Below are 15,505 nucleotides of genomic sequence, written 5' to 3'. Positions count from 1 at the left end.
CTTCAAAAGCGACCGCAAACATAAATACAACGTTTTTAAAGCTGCGGTTTTATTTCTAAGTTTTCCGGGCTCCTCCAGCCCGGAAAACTTAGAAAAAAAACGCAGCTAGTGCTTATTTAAAAAAAAAAAATAGCACTTACCGAGATTCAGCTGCAGCTTTCCTGCTCTGATCTCCGGTCCCCGTCCTCCGCCTACAGCACTAATGAAGGGAAAGTCTTGTTTACTACAGCTGGCTGGCTTTTCCTTCATTAGTGCTGCAAAAGCAAAAGCCAGCACAGGAGGGTCTCCATTTCACAAAATAGATGCGCCCATGTGCTTGCTTTTGCGAATTTTGATCTTGAATAGCTCAAAATTTTACATAGGAAGTTTTAAAACGGAGAATGCTAGTATTTTCTTTTTTATGTTGCCTATCTATTTTTTAAATTAAATTTTTTACTAGACCATCCCTTTAACATGCAGCCAGTGTTTCTTGTGGGAGCATAACTTACTCATGAGTGCAACATGATTACATGCTGTAAAATTCTTGTGTACTCTTGGTCACCTGGCATTCATTGAACTGTTCTCAAAATAATGTGCTGCGAAATGCGCATTTTTGAAGCAATATTTCAAAAACAATGGGGGAAGGGAGGGCTTGGAACCACTATCCTCTCATTTCCCCCGCCTTCGGTGATGGTAGCTGTTAACTTTCTGTAGACATTGTTTACTTTGACACATCAACAGCTCCCTCTGCTTTCCTTTCTCTCCATACTTGCTTTCCTCTCTGCCCTGTTGTTCCTCTATGCTTCATTTAATCCCTCTTAATCACGTCCGGTCTCGTCTCTATCCCTCATGTTTTACCACCCGTTACCCTACTTTTTCTTGTGCACGTTCCTCCTTTTATTATTCCTGTATCTGTTGAGCGTGGACCATGCTTCGAGAAGCAACGGAGCGCTTTACAGAGGTAACAGAACCGCTAAGAGGTGGGTCTTGAGTTCTTTTCTGAATTGTGGGGGCAAGTGTGATGCTGATGGGAGGAGGTTCAATAGTCTTTGGGCGTAGGCAGAGAAGGCTTGTTTTCTGGTCCTTTCCTTTTTGCAGCAGCGGATTTCAAGTCTGCACGTGTGTTAGGGAGAATTTTTATTTTTGCTGCATCCCCTGTCCTAGTGACACCCCCAGCACTTTTTGCTGGACTTCTGGACCTTTTCCCTTGGATCCTGAATGAGTGGAGCCTTTTTCCACTCATTCATTCTTGTGGGCTCTGTCTTTTGGAACTCTGTTCTTTGTATTCTACCTGTACTATGAAGTCTGTCTGCTCCTTAGCTCTTAAAGGCATCTGTATTTTTCTATTGCAGCACACAGCTCCTTCTGGGCAGTGCTGCTGGGTACCCTTATGGTCCTCCTTTAAGCTTTTTTCTATATCCTCAAGTAACTGCAGTTCTTAGTATCTCTCCCAAAACTAAAGTTTGAGAGATTGGCACACACCACCTTAGGTTGAGTGCCAAAGGGATGCTTAGTGTCCCCCTGCTTTCTGCTCCTGAGACTTTTTAGTCGTATAGACAATCTCCTAGTTCTGGCTGGTGGCAGTAGAAGTGTTCTACCAACTATTGTGTAATTGCTGTACCGCAGGCTATGTCCATAGCCTTGGTAGTGCACAATAGGGGCACCCAAGTACCAACCTGGGGCTTCCATTCTTTTTTTCACCATTACTCGCGTGGTTGTTCTTTGTTAGCCCTTCTTCTACCATTCTGGGAGGGGGAGGTCTGTGTGTGTGATTTGCCTTTGGCGGGAACCCTTGTGTGTCTCCGCTTAGGCTTCAGAGTGTTTGGGCAAGCAAAAAGTGGGGGAGGGGTTTTCCACCCCCCTGCCCTTCGTCTGCCAGAGTGCCTGAATAGGTCCAGCTACCACAGGGAGTATGGCTGTTCTGATTGGACAGCCAAACGCCACTTTTTGTAAAATGCTGAGGGAGATTGCAGAGGAGTGTGTGCTGGAAATGTATAAACAAAATTAGGCTTCTCGAGTGAAAAGCAAGTTTAACGCTGGCAGTTGAAGTAACCGAAGAAGACGACCAGAGACGCCTGAAGACCCTTGCAACACTGTGAAGCGAGCACTGCTGTCCTCTGACCCTGTGCGACAGAGAAGCTCCGAAGAGGACAACTCCTTCCCTTTGGCTGGTGAAAACAACCAGTTCCCAGACAAACTTTGTATTGGGCCATCTCCTAGGGTCCTAGGAGTTTCCAGAGCTGGAGAACCCCAATACCAGGGGACATGCTGCCCATTTCAAGGAAAGGCCGAATTCGTCCAAATCTTTGCTGAACCCCTAAGGACAGTCCAGAGATCTGATCCAACTCGCCCAGACCCCCCTCATCAGAGCGTGGGACTGCCGGAAGCAAAGAAGATTGACTGAGCAATCTGGTGGTGCTGCATAAAAGGCGCCAAAACTGGAGAGTGAACCAAGAAGTTGTTGAAAGTTGTGCCTCCCTTAGACTGCTGCTGAGAGATCCCGTCCATTGTCCTGCCTTCAGCCATGAGACCAAAGAATGCGGAGGTCGGGTCCAGAGCTGCAACATCGTGGAGCATCAAGCACAAACATTTTCTTGTTACCTAATGTACTGTGGGGGGAAATAGGTATTGCTTACCTGATTCCAGAAAGATGCTCCAGACCGTTTAAGTGCACATAGAGGTGTCCAGGGCAACCCCCTCTTACCTCTGACTCAAGCCGCTGCTTGTGTCCCTTCATCAAGTCCTTAACAGGGTCTCCTTTGTTAGTTGTTAAATGGCTGCCTCTATAACACTAGAGACTGGAAGAAATCCACAGGAACTCTTCTTATTCTGCTGCTTGTCAAGACGTATAGGGCTCTCCAAACTGCCTTTAGCTAGGGTTGCGTTTTTAGACTTAAAAGACTTGCTGTGCGAAGAAACACTCTCTAGAACCTTGAACCAGACCAGTGTTACGCTAACTAACCATTTTCCTTTCTTTAAGTTACTTTCGTATGTGTTTGCAGAGTAAATCTCTTACCATAAAACTGCTAAGAACCGCATGTACGCGTAATTACTGATAATACGATAGCATTGTCTTTTTCCTTTCTTACGTTGCAACAAATGTAACTGCAAACAAAGACAAAAGTAAAGGTGTCCGTTGAAGTATATTCCAAAGTGTTATATTGTAAACGTATAAGGTATTTAAAGTCATTCTGGTGTGAATATAATATATAATTTTATGTATAAATCTGTTTCTTTCTGCATATCTAACCAGGTTCAATGTACTTACCTACAGCTCACATCTTCATCTTAAGATATGCCTGACTGCGCTGCCACTCCACCAAGGACCTGAGTTAGTGCAGATTGATACTAAGAGTTGGACGTCTACAAACCACTGGGATAGCTTACTAAAGTTTTAATATCAGTAGGACTTTAGGAAAACTCCCCTAACAACGTGTCGTGGCTTCTGCTGGTGCGCTGTCCACTGGAGATGCTGAGTTTCTCTGCGAGGTAGTTGGGTGACTTGAGAGCAACTGTGTATAGATGATGCAGCAAGACTTGCAGGTGATTCGTATGTACAGTGGGAGCCAGAGAAGGTTGATTAGGGTCGATGTGATGTGGTCATATCTGTGCAGACCTTTGATGAGGCATGCCGGAAGGTTTTCGTGGAGGGAATTGCCCCCATCCTGGTGGGATAGGACCAGTGCTTGAACGGTGGATACAAAGCTATCTGGAGGGAGGAAGGGCTTGACTTTCTGCAGGGGGGAGAGCATGTCTGAGTTTTCTTAGCTATGTGTGTCTTGAAGGAGAGGTGTTTTGCGATATGTCTCCAGCCTTCCTCCGGACCATAATCAATGAGAAAAGGAGGCTATCTCTGCTTAGCAAATTGAAAACATGGGGATCCTATAGTTGCTCATTAGCATGGTACATCCATTTGATTTTTACATGGGAAAACAAAGACAACAGGAACATAGGTGAACTAAATCACTGCAATGTAATGTGATTTGCCCAATTATAAAAGAGTTGGGCAATCTGGATTTGGAGCAAAATCGCCTGATTTTTAAAGTAAGACACTTACCACTTCGCTACATCCCCCTCCTCTCTTCCTGGTCTTTTCTTTTTTTACATGGCACTCTGTATTGGTGTCTAGTTTATTTCCAAGTATTTACAACTTTGTCACATAAGAAAGCAGTACCAGATGGGAAAATGTATTTATCCAAGATTACACACCTTTGGAAGAAGGGAAATCGGCATTAGAACCGACTGCATTATTTAACCTAAATCATTAGGGTTAACCAGCTATGCAATATTTATTGGAAACTTGAGACTGCGGCATGCACCAATGTCCAGCTTTTCAAACTTGCGAAGGTTAAAGGAACACTAACCTTTTGAACAGATCAGCAATTTAATTGGTTCAATGAGGAGGGTTGCAAGTTTGGTCAGATGGAGGGGTCTCACTTGCAACATCGAAAGGATGCCTATGATTATACTTTGCTTCCAAACAATGTGATTTAGCCACTAGTGCATACTTTGAACAACCCCTATTTTAGTTTAATATTGGGCTTCTTGGGGGTAAGCATTGAACAACCGCATGGTCAGACAGGTTTGGTTGAATGGGTAAGCCTGATTGGAACCTCAAATCTGTTTCAAAGGTCAGCAACTTTGCATCTAGGTTTCATCTGCCCTAGCCCATCTAATCTTTTGAATGTAGCACATTATGCTCCCTGGACCTAGTATGACAGCAACAAATGATTGTCTCCCCCCAGACCCCATCCCTTTACTTGTCCTCCCGCCCCTTCCATCACTATCTGTAATGTCAGGCCGAGTACGCTAGTCGCTTGATTTGTTCCTCTCCCTCCTTGCTCCTCCCCCCTCCCTCACCTCTTGTTAATCTCCGGCTCTACCAGAAATGTTGTCAGGCCTAGTATGGTAGTCAACTGTCTGTCTCCCATTTCTTGCACTATTTGAAATGTCGTCAGGCTGAGTACGATAGTTAATTTCACATTCTTGTTATTCATGGCCTGTAAGAATGTAATTGTATTTTCCATTGTTCCAGCCCTTGCCGTGAAGTGCTCTGAAACGCATTGTGTATAGGCGCTAAATAAACGGTCATATCATATGATGGTGTTCAGTTTACCTAAGGTAACTTAATTGTTTTTAAAGTGAGAATGCTAGAATTGAAATACATATTTACAGGTTCCACGCTGCATTTTTGCCACCCATCTACATCTTCTGAATTTTTATAATTGTGATTTTATAGCAAGTGTTGTGCCAGTGTAAAACGTATCTATAATCCTGCCCATACAGGGATCAAAATAAAGATTTGAGTAGAAGGAGCTGAAAGCAGCTCCTGTGTGTCAGCATCACTTGGAAAGCACTAGCTACCTCTGATGAACCAGGAGCTGTTATCTACAGTCCCAAGATGCAAACTATAACTTTGTCAATTATATACAACCAATGTATGTTTTAAATGTCTTCTAGATGTGTCTTAATGCTCATTTATACACATTCCCAAGCAGACAGAATTAATGTATATCAATTTATTAAATTTATATAGCGCTCTTTGCCAAAAGCGCTTAGCACAGAAACATATGAACAATGGTACAATTTAAATGAGTAAAACAATTCACTTGAAACAGAAGGGGAAAGAACAAAAATCAGTTGAGCGAAGGGACAGAAGATGGACTTTAAGAGGTTCCATGTAATAATGTCGCCACAAAAATATCGCCATACAAAAATATCGCCGAAAAATTGTCGTTTTTTGTGGCAACATTTATTGCATGGAACCTCTTAAAGTCCATCTTCTGTCCCTTCGCATATATGTGGCGATATTAATACCTGATACCCTTTAAGATTAGTCTAGAAAATACAAAGAGTAGTTGAAGAGCAGAGGGAGAGAGTTCAAATGTTTAAGCGCAAGAAGAATAAAAGATCGGAAATGAGAAAATGCACATGGATGCTTAGGAACTGTAAGAAGGAACTGGTTAGGGAACGGGGAGAGTAGAATAACACCAACAAGGAAAGATGAGGAGAAGCAAGTCTATGAATACATTTAAAAACAATAGAGAGAAAGTGATACAGGATACGAGCTATGAAAGGGAGTAGCGATATTGAAAGCAGAGATGGTGTAATAAGAACACGAAGAGACAGGAAAAGAGACGAACAGAAGCATTTTAGGTAGATTGAATACGAAGATGAGAAGGTAAACCAAAGAGAAGAGATTAACAGTAATCAATGTGAGAAAAAAATCAAACAAAAAAAGAAGCTTAGTAGCGTGAAATGAGAGGTAAGGTCGAGCACGGTGGATATTGAATACAGCGTAGCAACGAGATAGAGCGGCAGAAGAAATATGGCGAGAAAAAGAAACAAAAGGGTCAAAGATTAACTCCCAAGTTAAGAGCAGAGAAGTAAAACGGCAGAAAAGATGGGGTCGCGGGGTGGGGGAGGAAGGAGTGCTAGGGATAGTGGAAGCCGGAAATAAAAGAACTTAAGTCTTTGAGGGATTAAGGTGGAGAAAGTGAGGGGACATCCAGTTTTGGAGAGCAGAAAGAAAATTGGAGGCAGTGGAGTGCAAAGTGGCATCAAAGGAAGAGAAAAAAAGAAAATGCAAGTATCATCTGCGTAGAGATGAAAAGAAAGAATAGAGGAGGTAATCTGAGCAGGAAGCGGGGCAGTATAGAGGGAGAAAAGAAGGGGACCAAGGACAGACCCTTGCGGAACACCATGGAGTAGAGGATGCAGTGAGGAAGTGGGTCCAGCCCAGGTTACAGAGTATGACCGCTGAGAGAGGAACAGGACCAGAAAGACCAATAGCAGAAAGAGAGGAAACAAGAAGAGATTGATCAACGGAATCAAACTGAGCCGAGAGATCAATAAGAATAGAAGGGGGATTTAGAATGTCGGGCAGAAAGGAGAGCATTAGAGACATGCAGAAGGGCAGTCTCTGGAATGGGAATGTCGGAAACCAGATTGGAGAGGGGGTAGAAGAGAGTAAAGGTTTGAATAGGTAGATGGTTGAGCACACGCTGCATGCTCATGGAAGAAGGGAAATTGGTCGAATGTTAGCAGGAATGGAAGACAGCTTTTTTTAGAATTGGATGAATAAGTGCATGCTTGAAAATAGAAGGAAAAGAGTTGGGGGGAATGAGGAATTAATAAGCGAGGTAAGATCAGGCAGAAGACAAGGATAGACTTGACGAATGAGGCTGGAGGCAAGGGGATCAGAAGGCGTAGCAGTAGGGTGAGCATGAGTATGAAGAACAGATGTATCTGAGTCAGAAAGAAGAGAAAACGAAGAATGAGTGTAAAGTTGAGACCACAGAAAGAGAGGGAAAGAACGACAAAGATTGGCAACTTTAGAAGTTAAATAGAAAAGTCTGAGTAAGAGAGTAGAAATTGGAGACGGAGCAGACGGAGCAAGAGGTTTAGGAGAAAAGGCGGCGAGGATGATGAGCAAGAGAAATAGTAGCTCCGAGAAATACATAATCTTTTTGCAGCAAGTAAAGCATAAGAGGAGTGTAGAGGCGAACGTGTAGAAGGATCAAAAGGAGGGCAAGACTTCTTCCCACGCAGATGGCAGTGGAAGAGAAGAGAGATCAGGGGTGAGCCAAGGCTGGGGAATGTCACATAGGTATGTTTGCATAGTACCATTTGGCCTGGAGAGACAAATGTAGCTCATGGTAACCGTTGGTGTCAAGCCAACCAGGCTCTCCTAGGCTATAGCTCCCAGCAATTTCAAAGCCTGCCCATGTTTAGCAGAACTAAAAACCGGAGGGCAGGGGAAGTAGTGATTTGCCAAAAATAGTACATTTTGGTCCAGTGGGGAACACAGTATTATAACTCTGATTCTGTTTCCAAAGTTGTCTTCCATTTCTCCCCTTGTTTCTTCGCCTCTGCTCTCCTCTTCTGCGTCTATAGTTAGTGGGTTGAAATGGATGGACAGTGGACATTTTCTGGATATATGGATGGATGGATTGGAGATGCTTGTGTGTGTTTATTATGGGGTTGCCACTTTGTCTCGAGAACGATTCGATGGCTGTGTGAGGGCTGTGTTAAAGTGAGTCAGGAATTCCTCTGTGGCAGTGGTTAGAGTGTGGGAACGTGTCTGGATGTAGCTCAGCGGATAGTGAGGAGATCTGTGTATGGAGTTGTTGATGGAGGATGGGCACTATGTATGTTTGTGGGGATTGGTGTAATTAAGCATTGTGTCTATGGCAATGGTTGGGTTGATGGACTTGGAGATGGAAACAGAGGTTACCCACATGCTGCACAGCGCTCTGCTGCTTTCGAGCTAGGTGTGCGCTTTATACAATACCATAAGTAAAATAATGTACATATGTTGTTATAGATGGAGGATATAGATCTGCTTTTCAGGGGGCGTGTGGCTATATCTCTCGTCAATGGGACATGGGGATGTATTGGATACATGAGCAATGCATGTCCAAGCTGTCTAATGTGTAATACTGCAGGAGATGTTGCTGGCTAATCCTGTCTGATGGTTTTATAGATAATACTGTGAACAGGATTACTGAGAGGTATGTAGTACTTGCTTCTAGCCTAGAAAAGTCTAGTTAGCTTGATTCAAACAGCTACCGTGAACTACCTTTGACACCCCAGGCCTGCCAGGGGTATACCAACATACCGATGTCCCGTTCACTAGGCGTTTGGAAATGTGTATCAATGAGCATTTAGAAGTCATTAAAAGGCTAATAGTCAGATAGATCTGGTTTGCATCTCCTGAGGCCATGTAATAGTAGCACCTCCTTCTTCTCCAGAGGTCACTTCTGCTTACTGGGTTAATGCCTAAGACCTGGAGCATCTTTTAGCTCCTTTTCATCCAGTTTTCCTTTCGATCGCAGTCCCCTGCCTGCTCACATTTTTGCTTATCCACAGCATCCTGAATGCTCTCGTGATCTCCTCACCATCTTTCTACCCCTGTGAGCAATCTTATTAATTTAATGTGCAGGTTATTTATATTAATTCCACCTTGAGGAGGTTAAGGTGGCTACAGACGCACTGCACCAACGGTAGTCCAGTTTTGGAGGATTTGTGTGTATTTTTTTTTCCTAAGAGCTGGTTGACAGCTGCAGTGTTTCAAATGATGGACATAATGCTTCGTTAAAACATCTGCAATCAAATGTATTAAAGTCTTTGGAAAATACTTCCAACGGCTACACTTCTGACAGAGAAAGCAGATTATTTTTTTTTAATCCCTCATATCAGTTTAAATCCGTACATTTTCTTTAGATACAGAAGCTGAAATCACCTTCTATATACCACTTCACAAGGCGCATCCGAGCAATACGTTCTTAATTGATTTTCATTATTTGGGCGAGGCTCCTAATTGGTCAACCTCCTGCCTTTTGATAAATTTGTCACTTTGGATTTCAGAATCTGACTGTATCGCAGAGGGGGTCTTAATGATAATTATGTAAACCTTTATTGCACTTACCAATAGTCTCTGAATAGGACCGGCAGTCACTACACGTTTTATTTTGGAGACCTAATAGTGCAGGCTTACCACTGGCCCTACTTTGCAATCAATGATGTGGAAGAAACCTGTGCCCTCTGTATTTGGCAGTCAATGGGGGTCATTACATGTTTGCTGGTCTGGAATTAACTTTCCGGTAATTCTTTTTACCAGCACATTTCCAAACTGGCAAACTACATGTTTGTCGGTGAGGTGGTCTGATTTACCTGCAGCTCCCAGCTGGAGGTAAGTCAGGAATCCCATTGCAAAAAACTGCCGGTATTACTGGCAGCGGTAATACCAGTGCTGGAAATACCGGCAATCCCCCGTGGAATCCTCTGGGACTCCATGCAATGGAATTAATCTACCTTTACTGGCACGCAGAATCTGCTGGTAATTCTGGCAGATCGAGTGCCAGTAACAGCAACTCACTGGCAGGATACCACCACACATGTAATGGCCCACAATGTCTTGTCAAGTACCAATGGAGTAGCTCTGAGGGCACCGAGAGCAGGAATGTTCCTGCCCCTCACTGCAGTGTTTAGGTTGTAAACGTGAGAGTCCTGGACTCCATGAACAAGTCTCTCTCCCCTTTGTTGGATAAGAACAGACGGCTTTAGCAATGACAAAGGTATTCTAAAAAAACTGTATATGCATCCACGAACCCCTTATTAAATGAGTATCTGGCAGCAAGTCTATTCAGTCTGTTACCCAACCACGTTTTAAATCTTTTTTTTTAGAAGAGAGCATATGATATTTTATAGTTAATATGGTAAAGCAGCCTGAACACTAACTACTCTACCTGTGCTGCAGACCCTTTAAAAGTGGGAGGCTGCTGGGAGATCCTCTGAAGCGAGTTTTTGAGTTGGGATGACGTTTGCTGTTCAGGAATAGTTTACAGCCAGTGAGTGCTCTGTGAGAGATGTTTGCAAAGGACACCAGTGCAAGGAGCAAAGGCACTGCGTTCTCATTATTCTACAACCTTATGTTAGCCTGTGCTGATTGCCACAACGCATTTTGATGGTGTATAAGCAGGGTTCAAAATTGCTGGGAGCTTTTTGGCTCCTTCTATCCTACGAGAGCCTGCTTAGAGTGAAACAGCTACCAGGAGCTACTTTTGGCTGCCCGGGCCAACTGGTGCCTTACAAACTTCCATATGTAACATTTAACTTTCAGTGTTTTAGAAGATTCCTAATGAAGAATTAGGACACATCTAGGACACATTTATACATAATAATGAATCGCATATAATGGCCAAAAGGTTAACGTTTGCATCTCATGCGGAAGTTGGATGTGTAGTGTGCTGTGTACTTGCTTGTGGTTCCCCAGCAGTAGCTCCTGCTTACTGGTTGATGGTGCCCGACACACAGAGCCTGGGTTTAGCTCCTGCTCATCAACACTTAATTTCGAACCCTGATACGTCAAATGACTGTTAAAAAATCATTTCAAGTGCTTAACCAAGATCAAATTCCTACTTCTACCTCTTCCCTCCCCTCTCCCACTCTGAGACTGTCAGAGAGGGGACTTGAGAGCTACGGATTATGGACATCTTGGCACATGTTGGTGACAGGGTCTTGGGTAGCTCAGGAATCGGGGACTCAAGATCATCTGAATTCAATGTTATTGGTTTGCATGAAATACACTGAAAATGTAATGGTAACTGGGTTGGGAAAAAAATGTCCTCAAATTTCAACAATTATACCTTATTTCACCTAGCAGATCTATTATTTTTCATTGCATGACTTTGCTTGAGTGCACACATTTGCAGTTAATATTGTTATAAGATAATGGTACATTTTAAGAGGGGTTACAGGAGATTCTAAACGTGCACATTTCATCAGGGTTAATTATACAGGTCTATGAATCTTGATGGAGAATGTTTAGGACACATGCACCTTTTACATAATGCTTTTTTTGATCTTCTAATGCGCATTTCTGCCCACCTCCACTCCAGCCAGTTACGCCACATTTGCCATGTGCCACATGCCTGGGCTGCATTTTATTTTTTTTATTTTGTTTTTGCTAGGCTTGGTGATTTATATAATATTGATTGCATTTAATATTTGCCTTGACATCCTTCACTGTGTCCCTGCTAGTGTTTACATGATATACAAAGAAAATAAGTTTAACTGCTATTATGATTACACTCCAAAATTGACAGAGGAAGCACACGTTCAGTGTATGACATGTGCATAAAACTGTATCTTATCTCCCTTGTACTGCAGGAAGCATGCAAGGACATTGATTTGCCTACATGATACCTGGGGAGAAGCAAACCTAAGCAACTGCAATGAACTCAACGGACATAGCAGTGCTCAAAGAAGTGTTGTTGGAGAAAGAGAAAGAAGTGAAAGCGCTTAAAGAAAGACTTGAGAAATTGCAAGAAGGGTCTATGCAAAATCCATCAAAGACATGTGTCCAGAGCCCGCTTTACAAATTGCCCTCATTGAAAACAAAGTCCAGCCTCACGAATGAGGACATCCAGCGATACAGCAGACAGTTGGTTCTCCCAGAGCTTGGCGTCAAAGGCCAATTAAGCCTGGCAAACTCTTCTGTTCTGGTGGTTGGCTGCGGGGGTCTTGGGTGCCCCCTGGCCCAGTACTTGGCTGCTTCCGGTGTTGGCCGCATAGGACTTCTGGATCACGATGTGGTTGAATTAAGCAACCTTCACAGACAGATCTTACATGCAGAAAACAGACAAGGCATGCCCAAATCCCTTTCTGCTGCAACAACCCTAAAACAGTTGAATTCCTCAGTGGAATGCGTTCCTTACCATGAGACTTTAAATTCCAAGACTGCATTAGAGCTCATTAAACAATATGATGTAATTGCTGACTGCTCCGATAATGTTCCCACCAGGTATCTGATTAATGACGCATGTGTTCTAACCGGCAAGCCACTTGTCTCTGCCAGTGCTCTTAGAATGGAGGGGCAGCTCACTGTGTATAATTATGATGGGGGTCCTTGCTACCGATGTCTTTTTCCAAAACCACCTCCAGCTGAAACTGTAACAAATTGTGCAGACGGTGGCGTCCTCGGGGTTGTACCAGGAATCATGGGACTTATGCAAGCTTTGGAAGTACTAAAGATAATTTCAGGATTGGGCTCATCCTTCAGCCAGTGTTTGATGATGTTTGACGCAGAAAATGGCAGATTTCGTAATATCAAGTTGCGTCCCAAAAAAGGGGACTGTGCTGTCTGCGGAGATAATCCATCAGTGAAAGGTTTACAAGATTACGAGGCGTTTTGCGGCTCATCAGCATCTGATAAGTGCAGGTCTTTGCATTTGCTGTCCCCAAAGGAAAGAATATCCCCACAGGAATACAAAAATATACTGGAAGACCAAGTGCCTCACGTACTGATTGACGTTAGGCCACAAGTAGAGGTGGACATCTGCCACTTGCCTCAGTCTCTCAATATTCCCTTGAGTAAGCTAGAGGAAAAAAATGATCAGTGTCTCGATCTTCTATGTGGAGCAATGAGGCAAACTAAATCCATCAGCGACTTAACAGCAGATCCTATCTGTCATATATATGTTGTATGCAAACTGGGAAATGACTCCCAAAAAGCAGTTAAACTTCTAGAGAAGCTTTCTGGCAATGAATTGGATTTATTGTCAGCGAAAGATATTACTGGTGGGTTAATGGGTTGGGCAAAAAAAATAGATCCCACATTTCCTCAATATTGATGTTAAAAGACAGTAATCAGTGCTTTATACCGCATGATGTAGGTGTGATAAGAATATTACGATCCTACATAGATGTTTGCTTTGTTACATTTATTTTAATTCCCTCTTGTATTTCGGGCGTTTTGAGTTGGACACGATTTAGGATGATTTCTTTAATTACCTGTAGTTTGCATTCACTTTAATGATTGGACCTAATTTTGCCTGAGAATGTATAAATGATCAATGCATCACCCTTTTCACAAGTATGTTTTGAGAATTTGAAGGCAGCTTGTGTATCTGTAAGACCATAATTAATTCTGCATACAAGTAGTTTCTCTTGGGTTATAGTTTTGGTTTTCAAATGAATAACTTACTTGCCCATCTTTAGATCTACAATATTTGCCCAGGAGTACAATAGTAGATCAGGTAATGTGTGATGGTGTCCACTTAATTTGTAAACCGATTGTGAAAACATTTGCTTTAAGCCAGAACTTTTAATAAGATTCAGATTGACTACATACCTTTCACTCTAAATGTCCAATTTCTTTAAAATACAAACACTAGCTTGTATTAAATATTAGGTTTTCAAAAATCGAAATGGGTTCAATTTGTTTTATTCTTTGCCTACCCTATGCACTGGTCTGCCTTATTGCATCTTCTTTTATTTTACTTTTGTCTACATTTCATTTAATAACTTTCTTCTCTTTTTGTTGCATTTTCTTGTGTTTTCACCCCACAAATGGTTTATTGGTGCTATGCTTGAGAAGGGAACGAGATTATGGAGTTTATTCAAAGCGCTGCCAGATTCTGTGTTGAAGAAGGGTCCTATAGGATAAATGGTTGCTAGTTGAGCCTTCCTTAGTCTGACTTTATACCCACCGAACATCTCTGATGCTTCTTTCCATTACGATGTGCTCGGGCCCATTAATAGGTGATCATAATTTGTTTACAGGACATTTTACTCCGGTTGAGTTCTTGCATGCAGGTTCATAGTGCAGGTTCAATTACATTTTTCTAGTTGGGCCTGCATAGCTTACTAGCATCACAGATACACATCCCAGACAGGAAGGTAGCAGCATTATCTGTGCCAAAAATCAGTGACCTAGCCAGGTGCTGATGTGCTGATTTGCATTAGTCATAATAAAAGTATGTCACCCTATCATAAGAGTGGCAATGGCAGGAGTTGACAACAAATATATTGTTATTTGTTTCTTTACTTATGTATGTGTGTATTTCAGGACAGGGTAGTACATCATTGACCGTTTGCATTATGCCTAGTTGGCACATCATTGCTACTTCACTCTGTGTTACTACTAAACACTTTGTTAATAGTTTATATTTTGTATGCCATTATCTCCATTTGCCAGTTTCCATTGTGACTTGTAGATACGTCCTGGTGGATTTCCAGTACACCTGCTTGACACATCATTGCTATACTTTGTGGCCACATAAGCACATCATAGCTGGTTAACTTGCACATTGATCTCATCATTGCAAGGGTCCTGACTGCCGTTGCCCAATATGTGATGCCCTCTAGTGCTAGAAATAAGGGGGTAGTACCCCATATACCTGTCTAGGCACTGGACAGGTAGCATAGCTAGAACCTATAGTGAACAGGGTAGTAAAGGCTCTGCCATTGTGCCAGGTTGAAATAGCCCAGCCCACCTGCAAACTAATAGCAGGAAGGTCTCTGGGTGGGGCTGCGGATAGCACTTTCTTGTTGGAACTTCTTTTTGGCACATGTGTATCATCTGTCGTACGACTGGTCTTCTACTTGGAGCAGTGACCATATTTGAACGGATCTTTGTGGATGATTTGCACACTGATATAGATAATGATGTCCAGCAGTAGAAGCGCAAGCACAAACCCCAGCACTGGTGTGAACAGCTGTACAATCTCACCTTGGAGCCAACCCCAACACATGCACAGTTGCTGGCTTTCTGTGCAAGTGTCAAAACGTTGCTTTTAAGGTATTGTACACTCCTTGCTAATAGAGTCCAGCACAAAGACCAAATATGGTTGTTCTCACCCCGGCAGAAATGCCATTCCACTGGTGTTGGCACTGGAACGAACACCAGCAGAATTGTGATCATTGTGCAGGCCTTAGCACTCGCACACATCCTTTCATTGCACCAGTGCTTTGATGAGTGCAAGTCTGGTCATTGCGTTGGTACTCCAACAAAGTGCGCCCAAACCTCTGTCAACTCCATTATGGTAGAAAAGAGCAAGCAGTTCACCCAATTGTAAGCTTGCCCTTGTAAGCTGCATGCCCCCCCACCCCGAAGCAGAGGCACGCTGTTCCAATGAAAACGGACTGCAAGTCTTTCTGAGCACTTTGTCCGCACTCAATTTAAATGGAACAAAAGATCCAACATCCATCCCGTGAACCACAATTCGTGCTGAAGGTTTCA

At 42.9% G+C, this 15,505-nt stretch overlaps 2 protein-coding genes across 6 annotated transcripts in view; both read left to right on the top strand.

Annotated features, from left to right (window-relative positions):
- MOCS3 (molybdenum cofactor synthesis 3) overlaps positions 1 to 13,692 on the top strand; it is a 95,946-nt gene extending 82,254 nt beyond the window's left edge. For 2 of the 3 annotated variants that reach the window (XM_069638453.1, XM_069638460.1), the window contains exon 2: positions 11,653 to 13,692. In XM_069638453.1, coding sequence (XP_069494554.1) covers positions 11,718 to 13,115 — 1,398 coding nt within the window. In that variant the 5' untranslated portion in view covers positions 11,653 to 11,717 and the 3' untranslated portion in view covers positions 13,116 to 13,692. Of the gene's footprint in view, positions 1 to 5,008; positions 5,101 to 11,652 lie in introns of those variants that run through there. The other variant, XM_069638464.1, reaches the window with a different exon arrangement.
- SDR42E1 (short chain dehydrogenase/reductase family 42E, member 1) overlaps positions 1 to 15,505 on the top strand; it is a 252,431-nt gene that overhangs the window by 82,240 nt on the left and 154,686 nt on the right. The window lies entirely within an intron of this gene.

This window comes from Ambystoma mexicanum, chromosome 1q (genome assembly GCF_040938575.1).
Source record: "Ambystoma mexicanum isolate Mex_15411 chromosome 1q, UKY_AmexF1_1, whole genome shotgun sequence".
Taxonomy (NCBI): Eukaryota; Metazoa; Chordata; class Amphibia; order Caudata; family Ambystomatidae; genus Ambystoma; species Ambystoma mexicanum.
The sequence above is the reverse complement of the archived record's forward strand: the minus strand, read 5'-3'. Positions and strand labels throughout refer to the sequence as shown.